Raw genomic sequence first — 19,140 nt, forward strand, 5'->3', positions numbered from 1 at the left:
ATAAGAAAATTAAGAAATAAAGGGATTTTTTTTTTTTTGGAGTAATAAAAAGGCTGTATTAGCCTGAACTCAAGCCCTGCTTCCCGCCTTTCTCATTTGGTGTAGTTCTAAAGCGGTTCCTTCTGCTTCTGCTTCTGCTTCTGCTTCCATCCCACTTCAACAAGACTCAATGGGCATCAAGGTATCTGCCAAACTCTCTACATCACTTTCTCCTTCCTCGCATTCCGCTCTCATTTTTCCCTTTCCTTTAGGGTTTAACCAAGCTTTTAGCTGATAATGCCCCCAAGGGCATGAAGGAGCAGAAGTTCGAAGCCTATTTCGGCCGTAAAATTGCTATTGATGCTAGCATGAGTATTTATCAATTTCTTGTCTGTACCACTTTCTCCATTTTCTATCCTTTTTTTTTTTTTTATCAGATTAAAAAGTTCATCTGGGTATCTCATATTTCTGCATGAACTAATGCAGATTGTTGTGGGTAGAAGTGGGACTGAGATGCTCACCAACGAAGCTGGTGAAGTCACTAGGTACCCTTCACCTCATTTATATTTCTACTTTCTCTTTGAATTTGATTTTTTAAATTAACTATCTTGGGTGATATTTTCATGTCAATTATACCACTTTTTTTTTCCTTTTCTTTTTTCTTTTTATTGTTAAACTGTAGCCATTTGCAAGGGATGTTTAACCGAACAATAAGGCTTCTCGAAGCTGGAATTAAGCCAGTGTAAGTTCTTTCTGTGCCCTGGCGTTTCAATCTTGAGTTTTCTCATGAAATTTTTGTCTAATATGGTCTTCCTTTTTTGGGACAAATGTACTCAGCTATGTCTTTGATGGAAAGCCTCCTGATTTGAAAAAACAAGAACTTGCAAAACGGTAACTGTGTTATCTCATTGTAACTCGTTTATCAAGGGGCAGTCACGATCTACGTGTCATCCATCTTAATTATGTATGCAGCTATTCAAAGAGAGCAGATGCCACTGAGGACCTAGCAGATGCAATCGAGGTATTTTTCGGTCTTATACTTTTGTGTTTTGTTCCTTATAAATCATACAAAACAGTGAAGTATCTTCGGCAACTGCTCCTTTTGTTATACTAGGTTGGCAACAAGGATGATATTGAGAAATTCAGTAAAAGGACAGTAAAGGTTAGTTATCCGCTTTAACATTTTCCTCAAGCAACAGACTTATTACAACGTAAATGGATTTATGTACTCTAACAAATGATCAGTAAAGGGATTGGAGCAGCATGGAAATGTTCCGGAAGTTGTATAATATTATAATATAAATCGTTTGCAGATTTTATATGTGTGGTTAATTTCAGGTTACAAAGCAGCACAATGATGACTGCAAAAGACTTTTGAGACTCATGGGAGTGCCTGTGATCGAGGTGATAATTCTACAGATGTTAGTTCAAGTAATCCAGTTTCTCAGTCGTAATATATTTGAGTACATTTCCATTCTTTTTTGATGTTGCAGGCTCCCTCGGAAGCTGAGGCACAATGTGCTGCACTTTGCAAGTTAGGAAAGGCAAGTGCCCTTCTGCTTGATCATGCTTCTTTTGTTTCTTGAATGTGGACTGTTGAAGTAAGAACCAAGGGGAATATTTTGGTCTTCCAGTTATTCAAACGCAGGGAAAGATTCAATAAATTACATATTTCATGTTTATAATTGAACCCAACATATTTATTGCTTTCAAGTTTCAGACACAATGAATTCTAAAATGTAAAGATCAAGCTAGCCATACATGTTTGTTTTTTCATTCCAATTTTTGATTTAGAATATATTTAAATGCCATGAAGAAAATTCTTCTTTCTCCACAGATGCAGTGTCCTCAGACAGAGTAAACTGTTGCATCACCGCCATACTTTTTTTTGTCTTGTAGACTGTTTTGGACACATTGGGAAATCCATTTCGGTGGAAACAGGATCTCATACATTTGCATGGATTGACCTGGATATGATTGACACTTTGAAGTGTTTGGTTCAGCCACAATGCTACTTCTATGATCCATCTACAATCCATTTTCTCTTCCCCTTCACTAGGGAGTTTTCTATGTAGACTCATTTGAGGAAGCTATGGTCATGGATCTTAAGTGTAGGTAGTTTGGTCCAATGACGTGGAGGATATTGGCTTGAAAGTGTAAAATTAGATCATGTGTGTTATAGATGTTGATGTGGAAGAGAAAAGAAGGGAGATGTTGTTGAATTCCTCCCCTCTTAGGGAGTATGTTTTTGATGTGGTTTGGAGGATTGAGGTTCCCAAGAAAATCAAGTTCTTTATCTGGAAAGTCTTTCTTGGTCGGGTTAACACAGTTCATAGGCTTGTTAGGAGAATGATCTCGCTTGTTGGACCTTTTTGTTGTTTGCTTTGTCAAAAAGCAGAGGAAGATCTTGATCATCCTTTTTGGGATTGCTAGTATGTGTGGAATGTGTGGAGTTTTTTTTTCCTGTAGGAGTTCGGAGTTAGTTATGTTGGTCATCGGAGCGTTCGTGTGACAATCGAAGAGAAAAGGATTTTTTGTGGCTTGTTGGTGTGTGTGCTGTCATCTGGAATGTTTGGGTGGAGAGGAACGATCGGGTGTTTCGTGGTAGGGAAAGGGATCATAGTGAGGTTTGGTCTTTGATTAGATTTCATGTGTTCCTTTGAGGTTTGATTTTGAAGGCCTTTTGTAATTATTCTATTGGTAACATTTTACTTAGTTGGACTCATTTTCGGTAGTTGGAGTGTGTTAGGCCTCTGATCCTTCATACTTACAAAAGAAAGGCAAGAAGGGAAATTCACCAAAGAATACAACCGGGAAGGATATTGGAGAGGAAGAGATCACGTGAGGGACCTACAGGGATGTTAGTATGATAGGAGAAAATGATCTTTGGATAGAAATTGTTGTGAAAGACTACTGCCCAAGCTCTATGGACTTTATCGAATTGTGGAAAGAGTAAAAGAAGTGGCATATCGCTTGGAGATACCTCCAGAAGCTATCATTCACAATGTATTCCCAGTTGAAGCTGAAATTGGGCCAAACACAAGGTGTCCAACACATTCCCCCATTTCTCATAGAAGATTTTGAAATTCAATCCATTCCTGAAACCGTTTTGGGTGTGAGGTGGAATAGGGAGTTAGGGGCAAATGAATGGTTAGTTAAATGGAAAGGGTTACTAAACTGCGAGGCTACATAGGAATTAGTCTATCTTATTGAACTGACCATTCCCTATTCCACCTTGAGGACAAGGTACTTTTTAAGGCTAACGGTAATGTTAGGCCTCTGGTCACACTCGCCCCGAGCACCTGCTTGCTTGGCTCGAGATGTGGCATGAAGCCAACCGATATCACCCACTTCAAGGACGACACTAGCTGACCCTTAACCTTAGCCCTTAAACAGTAAACAACAACGGAAGCTGACACATAAATTCTAAACATAACTAGCTAAAACCCCTTTTTATTGAAACAAACTTTCTATAAGTTTTACATAGACAAAACGTAACCTTATTTACATAAAACAAACTCAAAACTGACCTTTCTAAAACCTAAGTTTGATACCATGAAGACTAGCTGAACATAATTACAATATAACAAGACACGTACGATAACAAAATGAAACCCTTGCGCAGACAGGTAGTAGCGATTCAAGCTCTTAGGACACGGTCTCTACCTGGAAAGTGGGGAAACATTTTGAAGATTGTGAGCTAAACGAGCCCCAAAAATATATAGAAGACACAGGTGAAGCTTTAAGGGATAAGAAATGAAAGACTACGGTGAAGCTTTAAGTGATAAGAAAGGCAAAGTCCTAGAAGTTAGGAAACCTGGGGATGGGAATCTAAGGGAGGGGATAAATACTTCCTTGACCCTACATCCCTGGTATTTCTAAATAACTTTTCGTAAACCTTTTTTTTGAAAAGGATACGAATCTTACTATCATTAATATATAGAAAAATAGAGAGACAAAACTCAAAGTACATGAAAGATATACAAATAGTGATGGGGTGGATCAACATGCGCACCCGGACATCTCAACTAGGTTGACACCCCATAGCGTCCTCATCACATCCAATAAGCGAAAAAAAAACTCTTAAACTAAGATCCTATTCCCAATACAAGATCAAAGCAGAGCAAAACAAAGGAAAGCAAAGGCCACAAATACAAGGCCATAACTAAGATACAAAATCTGTCCAAAAACAAAACATAAAAACAAAGGCAGCAGCCAAGAACAAAGAAGAATAATCCTTGATTGAGCGGAAAACTGGTTGATGCATAAGGCTGATCCAGAAGATGTAATGATCGAGGACTTCAAAATGGGGAGGCCATAAAGGCTGGCCAATTTAACAAAATTTCCTGCGAAGAGTAATCTTGAAAATATTTGGATAGTGAACAACATGAGGATGCACTCAACCGAACAAAATCATAACGTTCTATCCAAGTTGAAGGTTTATCATGGAAAACTCTTTGGTTTCTTTCAAACTAGATTTCAACTAAGAGAGCTTTTACTGCGTTTACCCACAACAATTGAGTTGTTTTCTTCTTCAAGGCTGGACTGACAAGAATTTGAGTCATGTTCTTAAAATCTTGAAATGATCCCAAAATCTGATTAAAAATCTGTATATCCATCTGGACCAGGGGTCTTGTTTTTTCCAGCAATTGAAGTGCAGATTTTATCTCGGACACGCTAAATCTTGAAATGAGCCTTGTATTTCGTTCTGCCAAAATCACTGACCATTCAAGGTGATTAGGAAGAGATCCTTGGTCATCAATCAGTTCTGAAATCAAGTTGCGTCTTTTTTTGGCAGCAAGGAAGCGGTGGAAGAAATTAGTATTTTCATCTCCCAATAATTCATAAATCCTTGAAAAGTAGTTAAATCATAACATGAAAGCTTAAACCTCAAAAGCATTTCGAAACAGTAACATAAATCCTGGTTTTTTCTGCTTGAAACCCAAGTATCTACTCTTGGGAGGTGGTAGAGATTACTCGATACCATATCCGATCCTTCTGCTTGAAACCCAAGTATCTACTCTTGGGAGGTGGTAGAGATTACTCGATACCATATCCGATCCTGCCCCGTGACGAGTAAATTTTAAGCCTGTTCCGTGACGAGTAATTTTATTCCTACCCCGTAACGAGTAATTTTTGAGATAGCTTGGTTTCGATAAAACATTTGTAAACCGTAAACCTTAAACTTCTTTTCGTAAGTCTTAAACAATAATGCCTTAATAAACTACATTTTTGTAAGCTTAACATTTTTCAGTGAACAGTATACTGGAATAACATGCTTTAAAGACTTTTCATAACATACTTAAATATTTAACATAAATCATTTATAAATCATGGTTTGAAATAACTTTAATAAATCATTTTTCCACTCATAGATACAAGCTCAAATCCTTGGCTTATAAATATGCCTGATCTCTTCTTGTCTTGAAAGTATGGTAAAATAATCCAATTAATTTCCTTTTACCACGAAAATATCAAAGGTGAACTTAAAAATTCCAAAAGCCACCAAAAACTGCCCAAAACGCCTAGTGACACTTATTTAGAGGTTATTTCCATCATTTTGGCCATCTACACAACACCAAAATAACCTCCAAAGCGCCTACCCCTTAAGCCTTAACACTTAACCAAAATTTTCCTTCTTATCCAATAACCATGACACTTTTTATCTTTAACTCCCTTCAATACTTAAACTTCTTATTACTTCGAAGGCTTTAAGTTTTCTTCCAAGATTCGTGGTTTACACCTTTGATCGTTCATACTCAAAAGAAAGGGCAAGAAGAGAAATTCACCAAAGAATACAACTGGGAAGGATATTGGAGAGGAGGAAATCACTTGAGGGAACCACAGTGATGTTGGTATAAAATGAAAATGTTTTGGGGATTGCAAAAGTTGGTTTTATTTTGGTGAAAGCTACGCTAAGATTTTAGGGAGAAGCTTCCAACCTTCTCGAAGGAGCTGAGTTTATCTCCATCTTTGTTTGTAATCGCTTTCCATTGTGTTCATCCTTGATTATATTTTGACTTGTAGAACTCTTGGTTATTATTGCAATATATTATAGCAGAGCGCTGCCGTTATTTCGCCATTGTTGGGATCTTTCTAAGTTTCAGATTGAAGAGCCTTAACAGGGTGTTTTGGTGGGCTGGTTTTTCTGTATGCCCTTGTATTATGTTATTTTTTCTCAATGAAAGTTGTTTCTATATAAAAAGAACATCACGTTTTTCCATGCAATGCACAATTGACAACATGTTCTTCACAAAATTTGTACACTTTTACTGTGCCATCTTCACTCCATTCTCATATTGACTCATCAAACTAAGAATATATGTAAATTTTGGCTCAAAATTATTTGTTGCTTGATGAGAATTTGCTAGCTTTTGAAAGGTATAGTGTGAAAGCCGCATGGATCTTGTTTGTCTGGTTTTTTGTAATTGCTCCTTCGAGTACAAATAATGGATCAATTGTTGGATTCACATCAGATTTTAATTTTAGAAAAAATCTTGAGCACTTTTGGGCTTTCTCCAGCCTTCAGTAGGGATTGTTGCTCTATGATTGAGGAGTTGCTGCTGTAACTCTATCTGTCCGGATGAAGGCAAGGTTCTAAGGCATGCTTTTCTGCTTTTTTGTTTTGTTTCATTTTGTGGGGTACTTAGTTGGAGAGGAAGAACGATATTTTCTAAGAGATTGAGAGATCTTGGGAGGATGTCAGGAAGATCGTTAGGTTTAGTGCTTTTTGGGCAGCTGTTCATTGGGCTTTTAGCAATTATCAACCTAGTTCAATTCTTTTGGATCTTGGGAGGATGTCGGCCTCTATTGTTATTTCCATCACTGTTTTCATGTTCTTTTTTTTTTTTTGTTTCTTTACATCTCTCCTTGTGAACCTTTGTATAGATTGTGCATTAGTCTCTTTTCATTTCATCAATGAATTTTTTTTACTCTTGTTAAAGAAAAAGGGTGTTTCTCAAAATTCTTGTATTTCAGGTTTATGCTGTGGCATCAGAAGACATGGATTCACTAACATTTGGATCTCCCAGATTTCTTCGTCACTTAATGGATCCCAGCTCAAGGAAGATCCCAGTTATGGAATTTGAAGTGGCAAAGGTGATTTGTCTTCATCTCATCTGGCTATTTGCTTTTGTTACCATTCACCAAATAATTTGTTTCATTTTAGATTTTGGAAGAGCTGAACCTCACCATGGATCAATTTATTGATTTGTGCATTCTTTCTGGATGTGATTATTGTGACAATATCCGAGGTATTTGGATTCTACATGCATTTTATTGCCCTACTGATATTTTTTGATATCCGTGAGTGTTCGGGCCAACTTATTGTCCTACTGATATTGATATTCTACTTTTGTTGTGTCTATGCCATTCTTGTTTTATAGTTTTGAATGTAGAGCCCTTATGCTTTACTCCACAGGTATTGGGGGGCTGACTGCTCTAAAGCTTATCCGTCAACATGGGTCTATAGAGAGTATATTAGAGAACATAAATAAAGAGAGGTGATCTTTTTCTAGAATTAATATGTATCACAAAGTGCAATTTTATCTTTAGTATTCTTAAACTTGTTTTCTTTTTTAAAAAGGAAGAATATGCTTAAACTTGTTTACTCAATTTGATGTATGCATGGATACCTCATTGTTTTGGTTTTTAGCTTGGTTGGATATTATGAGGGTGCTATGGGGTGCCAACCTAGTTGAGATGTCCAGGTGCACCTCCTGATCCATGGTTTACATGCTCGTTGTATAATTCTCTTGTACTATGAGCTTTTGTCTCATTATTAATTTATTAATAAAGAGGCTGTTTCCTTTTTCAAAAAATGTATGCATGGATACCTCAATTTGTTAGATGTGATCTGGTTATTATGAATATTCAGATGATGTTGTCCTAGCCAAAGAAAATCTTGTGGAATGAGAAATCTTTTATACTACTTAGTTGTTACACACTATTTCTAGTGCATTGGATTGTATATGCAGCCAGTGACGATTTTAGATTGCCCTATAGTGTAGAATCGATGTAGGCTCTTTTGTCTTTGGAAAAGATGTAGTTGACAAAATGGGGGAAAATAAATTGGGATTACCTGCTGTATGAACTGGAGTCTGACCCATTTCTAAAAGAATGGAAGAAAATTATTCGTGTTCATGAAATCACACCATTTCCTTTGAGAAAGAATGAAAGAATACAAGGGCATATGAAAAAGCCACGCCAAAACACCTCAACTAACAGAATGGGGACCAACTAAGTAAAATGTTACGAATGGAGTAATTATAGAAAAGCTTCGAAATCGTGTTTTTGACCCAATAATGGTTGCAATAAGGGTATATGCAGATGTTGAAGAAGATGCTTTTGATGATTTCTTGTATTATTGACATTTGGCAAATTCGGGTATAGAATTAACAAATGACTTCTTAGGCGAACCATGAATGAATTGAGTTTGTGATTAAACCACATTAGTTATCACTGTGAGTTCTTGTTCTTTAATAGGTTAATAATGAATGTAAAACTGCGAAAGTTAGTCTAAACCTACGAAACCAAACCCTAATGACTGCACAACTTTTGAAAATCAGATACGAATGGAGTTCTTAATAAAACATGATTATTTTCCCATCTGACTTCAAACATGAGCCAATGATGGACAAAATAGCCACAATAAGCAGGCTTGGAGCAGAAAGAAAGAGCAAGCCTCAAAACTAGAAAGTTTTTGGCTAGGAATGTGCCCTCATATGTCAGGCAGGTGGGACGACAGCTAAAACTTCTAGCAGCAGGTGTGAGTTATCTGTTAGTGATTTTTCAGGCAAAATTTTATTGGCAAATGGGATGCCTTTTGGTCTAGGCAGCAATGAAAGGCTACTCCAGTAATAGACCTTGGAGGCAGCTGGGGTTACAGCGATTGATTTTGATGATGACAATGCTGCAGAAAACCCAAGGTAAAAAATCAAACCCCCAAGAAGGTGTTCCAAACTTCAATCTCTAAGGTGGTGTTTCGGGTAAGGAATGGAATAGTGAGGTGTAAGGAGTTTTGAAGTTTAGGAAGTTGTGAATTCTTGGGACCATATTGAAAGGAAGTTTAGGAATGGAATAGCGGTGACAATGGTGCTAAAATCGATGACTATCTCCTCTGTTTGAGTTCCATCGCGTCCTGCTCTGATACCATATTGAAAGTAGAGACAAAAAACACACAGATGTATGTGGAAACCCTAGTACAAGGAGAAATACCACGGTGCTGAAGATTTTTTTATTTTCCAACAATTCATAGAGGTACAAAGGGGGAAAGTATTTATAGGCAACACAAGCCTAAAGAAAAGAATAAAAATTAGGGCAAAGTAAATCTTAACTATCCATGGGCTTTCATCATGACCTAAGCCCATTGTTTCTAACACTCCTCTTGGGAACATCAATAACTAGCTCTAATACTATTGTTGTTACTTAAGAACCTTTGAAAACCACACCTCTAAAGTTAGCTATTGAGGTGGAAGAGCCGAGCCACTCAAGTCTGCCACACTGGTCATCCCATTCTAATCGACATGGGACAAAGGTAACCTATACCATCTTGGTTTCTAATATTACCCCATCTTTGGAAAGCTTACGTCTCCACTGCTAGACCGACGATACTTCATTGGAAACATCTAGTCAGAACCTTTTGTTGGTGCTCCACTTTAGAACGTCGGTAACCGTCTTTGATACCATTGTTAGGTATTTAAGCACTTTGGGGGACCACCCTAAAAGCTAGCTATTGAGGTGGGAGAGTCAAAGCACTTAAGTATCACATTGATCATTTCATTCTAATTGAAGTGAACAAAGGCAGTCCGTACTACCTTGGTTTCCAATAGTTTTTCGATCAATTTCATGATTGTTGACAATTTATTAATCCATCATCTTGTTTCAATACTCTTGTTGAACCAAAGGAGTAACATCTTGAATTCAGTTTGTGAATCACGTTTTTTGCAAATACCCATCAATTGCATGTCGATGTTGCAAGTTATGTAGGAAAAAAACAGAAAGCTTTCCTGGTTTGTCTTACTATTATTGTTATGTTGTAAACAGGTACCAAATTCCAGATGATTGGCCTTATAAAGAGGCTCGACAGCTTTTCAAAGAACCACTAGTATGTACTGACGAAGAGCAACTTGACATTAAGTGGACTACTCCAGACGAAGAAGTAACTTTGTTTCTGATTTAAAAGGCTTTTCCCAACTGTATTTTTCCTTCATTTTATATACTTGTGCACACACCCAACCGCCAACATATGATATCAAAGCTTCAATCTCTCCTAGGGACCACATACATTTTATGATATTAAAGTTATTATCTCACATCTATTACAGGGCTTATTAACATTTTTGGTGAATGAGAATGGGTTCAACAGTGAGAGAGTGACAAAGGTTTATCCTCCTAATAATATCAATTGTTGTCATACAGTTTGTGTATGAAAGCCAGAATAATTTTTCATGAAAATTTATGCCTCATCAGTTTTTTGTTCTTTCATCAGGCAGTAGAAAAAATTAAAGCAGCCAAGAACAAGTCATCACAGGGCCGGTATGTGTTTACTGTTCCATTTCATTTATTCTTGAAAGGATAAACATTCTCCATCTATTTGGCAAATCCTGCTTTTTATTCCTCCTTAGTTATGAGCTATTCTTTTTTACATATAATTTTTTAGTTAATTAGTAGGGTTTTTAAACATTGTAGTATTGGTTATTTTTTTCACAATATCTTTTATCATTCAATTTTTTTCCTGTACAATTTTTCAGGATGGAGTCATTTTTCAAGCCTGTTACTAATCCTTCAGTATCCATTAAACGAAAGGTATTTTGTTTACTATATTGATATCTTATTTTGTTTATCATGTTGGATTGATGAAATGTAACTTCCATTCTACTTCAATATCCATAATCAAACAAATGTATCAAAATTTAGAATTTAAAGTTCCGCCAATATTTTAATGGCATTGTTACAGTAACACCTGCACCTCTGTAGATTTTCCTTCATTTTGAATTACTTAATCATCATTTAAAGAAATGATATAATTATGTTGATCTTCAATATCAACATTGATTGAATTGAAATTGACTCAAGTTCCAAGGTTCATTGGTGTTGACTGCAATATTGTGTACCACTGTGCATAATGTCCAAAAGTGCTTCCTTGTTTCTCTGTGACTGTCGAATTTAATTCAGACTCTTCTCAACTCTCTTATCTCAAATTACCTGCATAACTCATTAAATGGGGAGCATTAGAGTAGTTTTTTCTAATCAAGCTTTTTAAAGATTAGTGCCGTTGTAATATAGAGACCTAATTGTCTCTACCTTACTACACTGAATGACAGGTAAACAAATGTGTACTTAGGTCTCCCAAACCAGGAGCCCAACATAAATTCTCCTTACAAGCATTTTATTTTTCAAGGTCAAAGGTCATTGGCAGCCTAGGCATGTCAATGTTAGACCATTCGTCCAAGTACTCTGGGTCAGGCCCATTAGTTATGGCTGCATGCTTCAGCACATAAAGCTGAAAACCCTGGTGAAATTGTAGAACTAATCTATGTAATTCAAGTAATTACACTTGGTGCATATGTAGTCGCTTTCAGAACTGTACTTGAAAATCTTCATCCTTAATTCCCTTAAACCTTATTGTACCACTACAAGTGAATAAGAGTGGAAACTATTATTAAGGAGCTCAAGGTGCTGGATTTGGCAGAGTTCTGGTTAATTGAAACCCATCATCTGGTTCTTTAATATTCAGAATATTGGCGTGCAGTGTAGACGCAGTTTTGACGCATTGTCCTGAAGTTGTGGTGAAGTAGGGCTCTTCTTGGAATTTCCTTTGTTTGTTTATATGCTTAAAAGTTTTCTGCTTGTAAGCATTTTTGTTTGTTTGGCCGGTTAAGTTGTTATTGTTGGTTAAATTAATTTTTACACATTTAAGAAAGCTTTTGTATTCAGTTTATGATCAATAGTTTTTCTCCTCCCAAAGTCTGTGATTTTAAGATGGTTACAATGACATTTGTCATATTCAAAATCACTACGAAACACTACTGTAACCATTTTAAATTAATTTAATAATTAATTTTACACTACTGCATGCAATTTGCTGATCATCACAATTAGTTTTGAATGGTTAAAAGGTGGTTAGAATGACTTTGGAAATGACAGATGATTTGGCTGTTGTAGATGCTCTCCTTGTCTTTATCAAGTTGATAGAAAGTTATTGCAAGAAACAATGCAATAGACATGATATGAAACATGCTAATCAGTCAATCGTTTTACTGCAGAATTGTCATATCCACTTTAAATTTAGTTTGAGGTAGTTGTGTTGGAATATTTGTGATTACATTGTCATCGCTTCCATTTCTTATTTGCTCTTTACTTTGTAGTTTGCACTATGGCACCACACTTTCCTTGCAACTGGTCCACTAATTAAGATCTTGATTATTGTCTGCAGCAATGTTTACTTATATATATATATATGTATATATTCTTTTTTTTTTTTTGTCTTTTCGTATTAATGATCAATAATATTTCTGTTTCACATTTTATTTTAATCGAACAGGAAACATCAGAAAAGCCTACCAAACAAGCAATAACGAAGAAATCGAAGTTCGGTGGTAGTAAAAGAAAGTAGGTGAGTTGGTTGCATCACCATTCTCAAATTAGTATATAACTAACTTGATGTCTTTAGTAAGATTTGTTTTTAAGTTTTCGTTGGCTGTAATTGTTGAAGTTGCATGTTATAGGACTAATTTTCTTGTATTTATATGACATCGGTGTGCAATTTTAGAAGGTAACTACAATCTATCATTACTTCCTCCCTCAGTAATCAATATCGTGTTTCTGTTCACCAGCATTTGTGTTTTCCAAGTTTATGTGATTGGAAAGTTTAAATGATTTTACATAATGGATTGTTAAGGAGTTAGAGGTATGCCTTTTCCAGTTCTTAATACAATCCGAGTCATAGTTGATTAAATAGTTCGTTTAATTAAATAACATTACTTCCATTACTTTGATAGAAATATTATTTGCCTTGCTGATATTTGTGATAACGATCCAGGGATTTGAGGTGTGAATTAGTTTGGAGTATTAAAGAAACGAATAACTATTGGTGGTTGTGGCTACTAGGGGTGTATGCAGTTAGGCCGATAGAAACGGACCAAAGCAACAAGGTTGGTTGGTTTTTCAATATACTCGATCATGTTATTGTAGTTAAGTCGACTGATATTTTATTTAGGAAAAATGTAGTGTTGCTTGTTCCTTTGTCAAGAGTGTCATTGGTGTCTAAAACATTTCTGTTTGGTAGATATTTTTTGTTTGTTTGGCATATTTAGAAGCAAGATTTCTATTCTTCCCGGCGAAGATTTTATCCCTTGCAGAGTTTTCCTTCTACTGTTCACTAGTTGGAACTATGTGCTTCATGGTTAAAAATGAAATGCATTTGTTGATGCTCTCCCACAAAAGCTTAATTTTTTTTATATATTTAAATTTTTTATATTTTTGTGAGTAATTATAAAATATGGCAAATTTGATAAAATATTTACAATATATAGCAAAATTATTTTATTCTATCAATAATAAACATTGCTAAACACTGATATGCTAGAAGTTTCAGTTTCTATTATTCTTAGAATTTAAAATTTTGCTATAGTTTATAAATATTTTAATTTATTTTTCTACTTTTAAAAATATCTATTGTTTGTGTGCAACTATTTAATTCTTTAATATTAAAAAGATAAACTAATAATATTTGGATTTATTATCCGAACACTTTAAAATGAAAATAAACATGTGGAAGGGTTTTTCCAAAATTATTTTTTGACAAAGCTTAGACTTGGTATTTATTTTGGGTTCTAAACTAGTCTTTCAACGACTTCTTTTATTTGAATTTGTCCTTCGACTGTGGATGCAAGGATTCTTTGTTGATAATTGTGAGGTTGTATCTTAAGGATGGCCTATGGCACAAGAAATTGAGCTGTGGGTCGAGATTGGTGTTGCTTAGTGGTGGAGTAAGGTGACATTCAAGACGTTTGAAAAATGACCAATGTTATAGTCTCCAAAAATTGTTCAAATTTTGAGTAGTGTAAAAAAGATTTGAAGTCACATCCAACTAGTAATTTGTCTCATTTAAAGGAACCTTGATGTTCTTTTTCCAAAAAATTGATAAAATTGATAAGTTAAGTCTTAGACTCAACTTTTATTTTGGGATCCAAACTAGTCTTTGTATAGTTTTTTTTATATATATGTTTTTGTATAGTTTTTTTTATATATATGTTTTGGTATGCACCTCTCTAATTGAATAATTATGGGTTGACGAGTATGAGTTAATGTCTTGGCACATAAAAGTGAACTAAGTGTTGCGATTGATGCTCTTTAGTGGTGAACTAAAGCAGAATCCAAAATGTTTTAAAAATGGTGATTGTATAGCTTAGGAAAAGTGACCAAATTTTGATGAGGTTAAAAACTTCCAAAATTCACATCTATTGAGTAAGTGGCCTCACTGCAATTTTGAAGTTTTTATAAACTTGACAATCACTTGTGGTTTAAAAGACTTGTACTAACCAATTTGACAATCATACTCTTTTTTTTTTTTTTTTGTCCCAAAACTTGTATTCGAAGGGTTTAATTTTTTTTGTTTTTATCTTGCACCTCTTTAGCTCAATGATTGTGGATTGATAAGTGTGGCATTACATCCTTTGCAAACTCTATTACACAGAAAAATAGCTTAAGGGTATAGATTGGTGCTTGTTAGTGGTGAACAATGATAGTACACAAAACGTTCGAAAAATGGTCATGTTATAGCCTACAAAGAAACGACTCAATTTTGAGTAATGTCAAAAAGTCTAAAAAATTCACAGTTAACTACTAGGTAGTCTCATGTTGAATAATATTATTTTTTTTTCCACCAAAATTGACCAATGATGGCCCATATTCTTTTCTTTTCTTTTTTTGTCCCAAAACTTATCTTCGAATGGTTTAATTTTTTTGTTCTTATTTTGCACTTCTTTAGCTCAATGATTAAGGGCTGATAAGTGTGACATCCTATGTTTTGCATATTCTGGCACAGAAAAATAGCCAAAGGGTACGGATTATTGTTTGTTAGTGGTGTACAATGGAAGCACCCATAATGTTCGAAAATTGGTCATGTTATAGCCTAAAAAGAAATGACCCTATTTTGATTAGTGTAAAAAAGTCTCGAAAATTCACATATAACTACTAGATAGCTTCATTTTGAATAATATTAATTTTTTTTCACAAACACAGACTAGTGATATCCCATACTCATTTTTTTTTATTTTTGTGCCAAAACTTGTCTTCATTGGGTTTAATTCTTTTCTTTTTATCTTGCACAGCTTTAGCTCAATGATTGTGGGCTAATAAGTTTGGCATCCTATCTTTTGCATACACTATGATCCAGAAAAATAACGTAAGGGTCGGGATCGGTGCTCGTTAGTGGTGTAATATTGTAGCACCTAAACCGTTCGTAAAATGACCATGCTACAGCCTACAAGAGAAGGAGGAGAAGAAGCATGTTGTATTTCCCTATCTCTAAAGTTCATAGACAGCATTCACTCCATATTTATGAGCACGTATAGTACTCTGCCCTGTCTCTAATGAGCCTTACGCACTTGGGAAGTTCTGAACCGTCAGCTGGATAACTCCTGTTTTTCATAAAATGTCAGTAATTTTCTCATAACTCCATTGGAATTAATTAACAAAAGCAGTGATGAGCAGGAAGATTTTAGAATAAGGTATATGTAATACGACTCAGCTCTAAACTTTTAAAAGCCCGCAAACTTAAAACTATCATTGGCACACAGGTGCTAATGGATCAAGACATCTGTTTTTGAATTTACAAAGAGATGGAAATGATTTGTTTCAGGCAGCAAACTTAAGTTACTAATTTTAGTCATCCAAAACAGTCGGTGAAAAGTCAAGCAGCACAAAAATGTTTGGTTAGAGAAAATATTGAGAAATATGCAATAGTCTGTACACGACAATGGTGGCTTTTGTGCAAACTGCTTTCTGATGAAATGAAAAGATATGATATGAAAAACGATTTTAACTAATTCATACTTTGCTTAAGCTTTATGGATTACACATTGAAATTGAGATAACATTTCACCTTTCCATATGTAGATGAAATTGAACTTTTCATACATTGAATTTAATTTAGAACTTAAGAAGCAAATTATCGTGAGGTTACAGATATATGAGCATGTTTACCTTATCGTTCAGAGCTTGATTCCACGGGTTTCCTATATTCTACTGATCTTGACTAGGTTCGCATTTTTAGTTGTCAACTATAGCCTTCTATTGCTTAAGATGCTTTCTCAATATATTGAGTATGTACACCTTTTGAAGAGCATAGATCACCAAAAATCTTTACATGAACAAGTTCCATTTTTGAAATGGTGATAACGAACACGGTCCCTCACAATTATTTCTCGATCAAAAATTTGAGAAATAAGCTTTGTAGCTGAATGACAATCGTCACAAACCCTCAAGTTCTTCACTATGTGTATGCGTTTACCTGGCAAGGTATTAATCAATCCAAAAGCAATTGCAAGCTTTTCACTATGGTAATTAACTGCAGTTTCCTTCTCTTCCTCATCAATATCAAATAAAACTTGAGATGTATCAGGTGAATGTCCTGCCATCTGTAGCCTCTCTTTTATTATTTTTAGCTTCCTATAAATTTCTTTCATTTGTGGATGTGATCCGTCGCCCATTTTGAATTCATGAACTGTACCATTTAAATCAACTATGCTGACACCAGGCACTGTTTTTATCCCCCTATCCTTCATCAACTTTCTAATTTTAGAAACATCATCAAACCTCCCTACTTTTGCATATATATTTGACAGTAACACATACCGGCCACTGTTCTGTGGCTCTAATTCGAGCAAAATCTTCCCCACTCTTTCAGCCAAATCGAAATTTCCATGAATCCTGCAGGCACCCAAGAGCGCTCCCCAAACAGCTGCATTGGGTTTCATTGGCATTGAGTTTATCAAATCCTCAGCTTCAGAAAACAACCCTGACCTCCCTAGCAAATCAACCATACATCCATAATGTTCCAGTTCAGGATCAACACCATAAAACTCTCTCATTGTTTGGAAAATTCTCAGGCCTTTGTCAACAAAACCTGCATGAGCACAAGCAGTAAGAACACCAACCAGTGTGATTCCATTCGGTTTCATCCTCCCCTCCTGCAACTTAGAGAAAAGCTCAAGTGCATCCTCTGCTCTTCCATGTATAGCAAGCCCACCAATCATGGCATTCCAAGTGAAGATCTCTCTTTCTTTCATTTCTTCAAATACCTCCCATCCCATGTCCAGCCTACCACATTTTGCATACATATCCAATAAGGCAGTCCCCAACACTGCATCCAATTTAATGGAGTTCCTCTTGAGATAAGCATGAACCCATCTCCCTTGATCAATGGCTCCAATATTTGAACAAGCAGCTAGAACACTAGACAAAATGAACCTTCCAGGCCTGGTCTCCTCTCTTTGCATTTGCTGGAAAATCTCTAATGCTTCTTTGTAACGACCTGCTGATATGTAACCATCTACCATAGAACTCCAAGAAATTTCGTCTCTTTCACTCATTTCATCGAACAACTTCCTTGCATCTCCCAAATTCCCACCCTTAGCTAAACCATTGATCATCACATTCCATGAGCCAATATTTTTTACTGGCATTTGAGCAAACAACCCTTTAGCAGCTTCAAGAACCCCACATTTCAGGTACCCATCAATCATTGTATTCCAACAGACAACATCGGACTCCCCACTGTAAAACATTTTCCTTGCATCCTCTAATCTACCAAAAGAGGCATACATGTGAATTCCAGCACTTTTGATATGCACGTCACTACCAATCCCATGTTTCACCACATGACCATGAATTTGCCTCCCTTCTTGTACAGCTTGTGCCACAGAACAAGCTTTAAACAAAGTTGGGTACGTGAATTTATTGGGCCTAGCATCAATAACCATCCTACCATAGAAGTAAATAGCTTTAAACAGTTTGTTGTTCTCTAAACACCCTTTAATCACAATATTCCAAATGAAAACGTTGGGATTTGGGATTGAGGAGAATACCTTCAAAGCAAAGTCAAAATTGCTGAAATGGGGATTTGCATAACACTTGAGCAACGCGCCGGAGACGTAATGGTCTTGGAAATGACCACTACGCAATACAAGGCCATGAAGTTGGGTGAGATATTGCAAAGAAGTGATGGATTTTGAGTCGAAAAGCTTCAAAACAGTTTTTTGTGGAAGTTTTGATGTGGGAATGTTCTTCTCTGCCGAGAAATCCACTGGTTTGAAAGGAGAAGGGAGGTGTGAGGTGGAGATTGAGCTCATCCTTAGATTCTTCTTCCCTCAGCTGATGAAAGGGAATCAAACCAAACTCATTTATATTAACCGTTGGAAAGTTCGTTGGGTAATTTGGGATTTCTCGGATAATTTAAGTGGAAAGAGTTAATTAACTTTAGAATTGAAGTTGCTAAGTTTCTATCTTCATGTATAATTATGAAGTTCTTTGATAATATGAAGAGAAAAATATATATAATTCACCAATTTACTTATGAATTTGATTTGTAACTTAAGAATTTTAGAAAATTCTTTTTAGTCATAATTCATTTAATTTCAACCCAATATTTTTAGTTCTTTTAAATAGAACACTTTTCAATCCATTTTTTGTTTAACCCGCACGTTACACAAATCTTGATCAACATCTTTAATTTTAACAATTTAGCAAGGTTCATAAATATTCAAGAAATTAATTAACTTGACTAATCACATCTTAAATCTAGGATCTAATTAATAACACCATGAATCATACTCCAATAATTTTGAATTCTATCAATAATTTTGATGCAAAACCCTAGCTCTATTCATTTTACCCCATTCATGTTGTGAACCTTGGCCAAATGAAAGTTAATTTTCAGTTTATGTTTCATAATAATTTTGCTTTCTAAATAAAATCACCATTAGATTTTTAATTTTTGAAAAAGTAAGTTAATTAATATAAATAATATTTTCACTTACTTCACTTTTCATTAATATTTTTAAAAATTAACCAAGAATTTAAGCATATTTTCTTTAAGTAGAATCATACTTAAAACACATAAGTTTGAATAATTAAAAACAAAATTACCCTAAATAA

At 35.3% G+C, this 19,140-nt stretch overlaps 2 protein-coding genes across 6 annotated transcripts; one reads left to right on the forward strand and one right to left on the reverse strand.

The window, feature by feature from the left end:
• Positions 1-17: 17 nt before the first annotated feature.
• Positions 18-15,852, forward strand: LOC101204273 (flap endonuclease 1). 4 transcript variants are annotated; one of them, XR_004216289.1, is made up of 19 exons: positions 18-181; positions 252-368; positions 466-524; positions 662-721; positions 817-870; positions 952-1,000; positions 1,094-1,141; positions 1,318-1,383; positions 1,473-1,523; positions 6,958-7,077; positions 7,148-7,232; positions 7,400-7,481; positions 10,024-10,138; positions 10,305-10,361; positions 10,469-10,515; positions 10,731-10,785; positions 12,524-12,595; positions 13,022-13,133; positions 15,315-15,852. XR_004216289.1 is itself a non-coding variant. In XM_031884717.1 (18 exons), the coding sequence occupies exons 1-17, from the start codon at positions 170-172 to the stop codon at positions 12,593-12,595; spliced, it is 1,149 nt and encodes a 382-aa protein (XP_031740577.1). In that variant the 5' UTR covers positions 18-169; the 3' UTR covers positions 13,022-13,413. The 4 variants fall into 4 exon arrangements, 1 of the variants encoding a protein (XP_031740577.1); XR_004216285.1 differs by lacking the exons at positions 13,022-13,133; positions 15,315-15,852 and adding an exon at positions 11,304-11,773 and having other exon boundaries at positions 12,524-12,811; XM_031884717.1 differs by lacking the exon at positions 15,315-15,852 and having other exon boundaries at positions 13,022-13,413.
• On the reverse strand, positions 15,257-18,972 carry LOC101204519 (pentatricopeptide repeat-containing protein At5g48910). 2 transcript variants are annotated; one of them, XM_011661270.2, is made up of 3 exons: positions 18,072-18,213; positions 16,189-17,967; positions 15,257-15,623 (listed from the first exon to the last, which is right to left on the reverse strand). In XM_011661270.2, exon 2 carries the CDS (start codon positions 17,964-17,966, stop codon positions 16,335-16,337), a length of 1,632 nt encoding a protein of 543 aa, XP_011659572.1. In that variant the 5' UTR covers position 17,967; positions 18,072-18,213; the 3' UTR covers positions 15,257-15,623; positions 16,189-16,334. The 2 variants fall into 2 exon arrangements, with proteins under 2 accessions (XP_011659572.1, XP_004135765.1); XM_004135717.3 differs by having other exon boundaries at positions 16,189-18,972.
• Between the last annotated feature and the right edge of the window lie 168 nt (positions 18,973-19,140).

This window comes from Cucumis sativus, chromosome 1 (genome assembly GCF_000004075.3).
Source record: "Cucumis sativus cultivar 9930 chromosome 1, Cucumber_9930_V3, whole genome shotgun sequence".
NCBI lineage: Eukaryota > Viridiplantae > Streptophyta > Magnoliopsida > Cucurbitales > Cucurbitaceae > Cucumis > Cucumis sativus.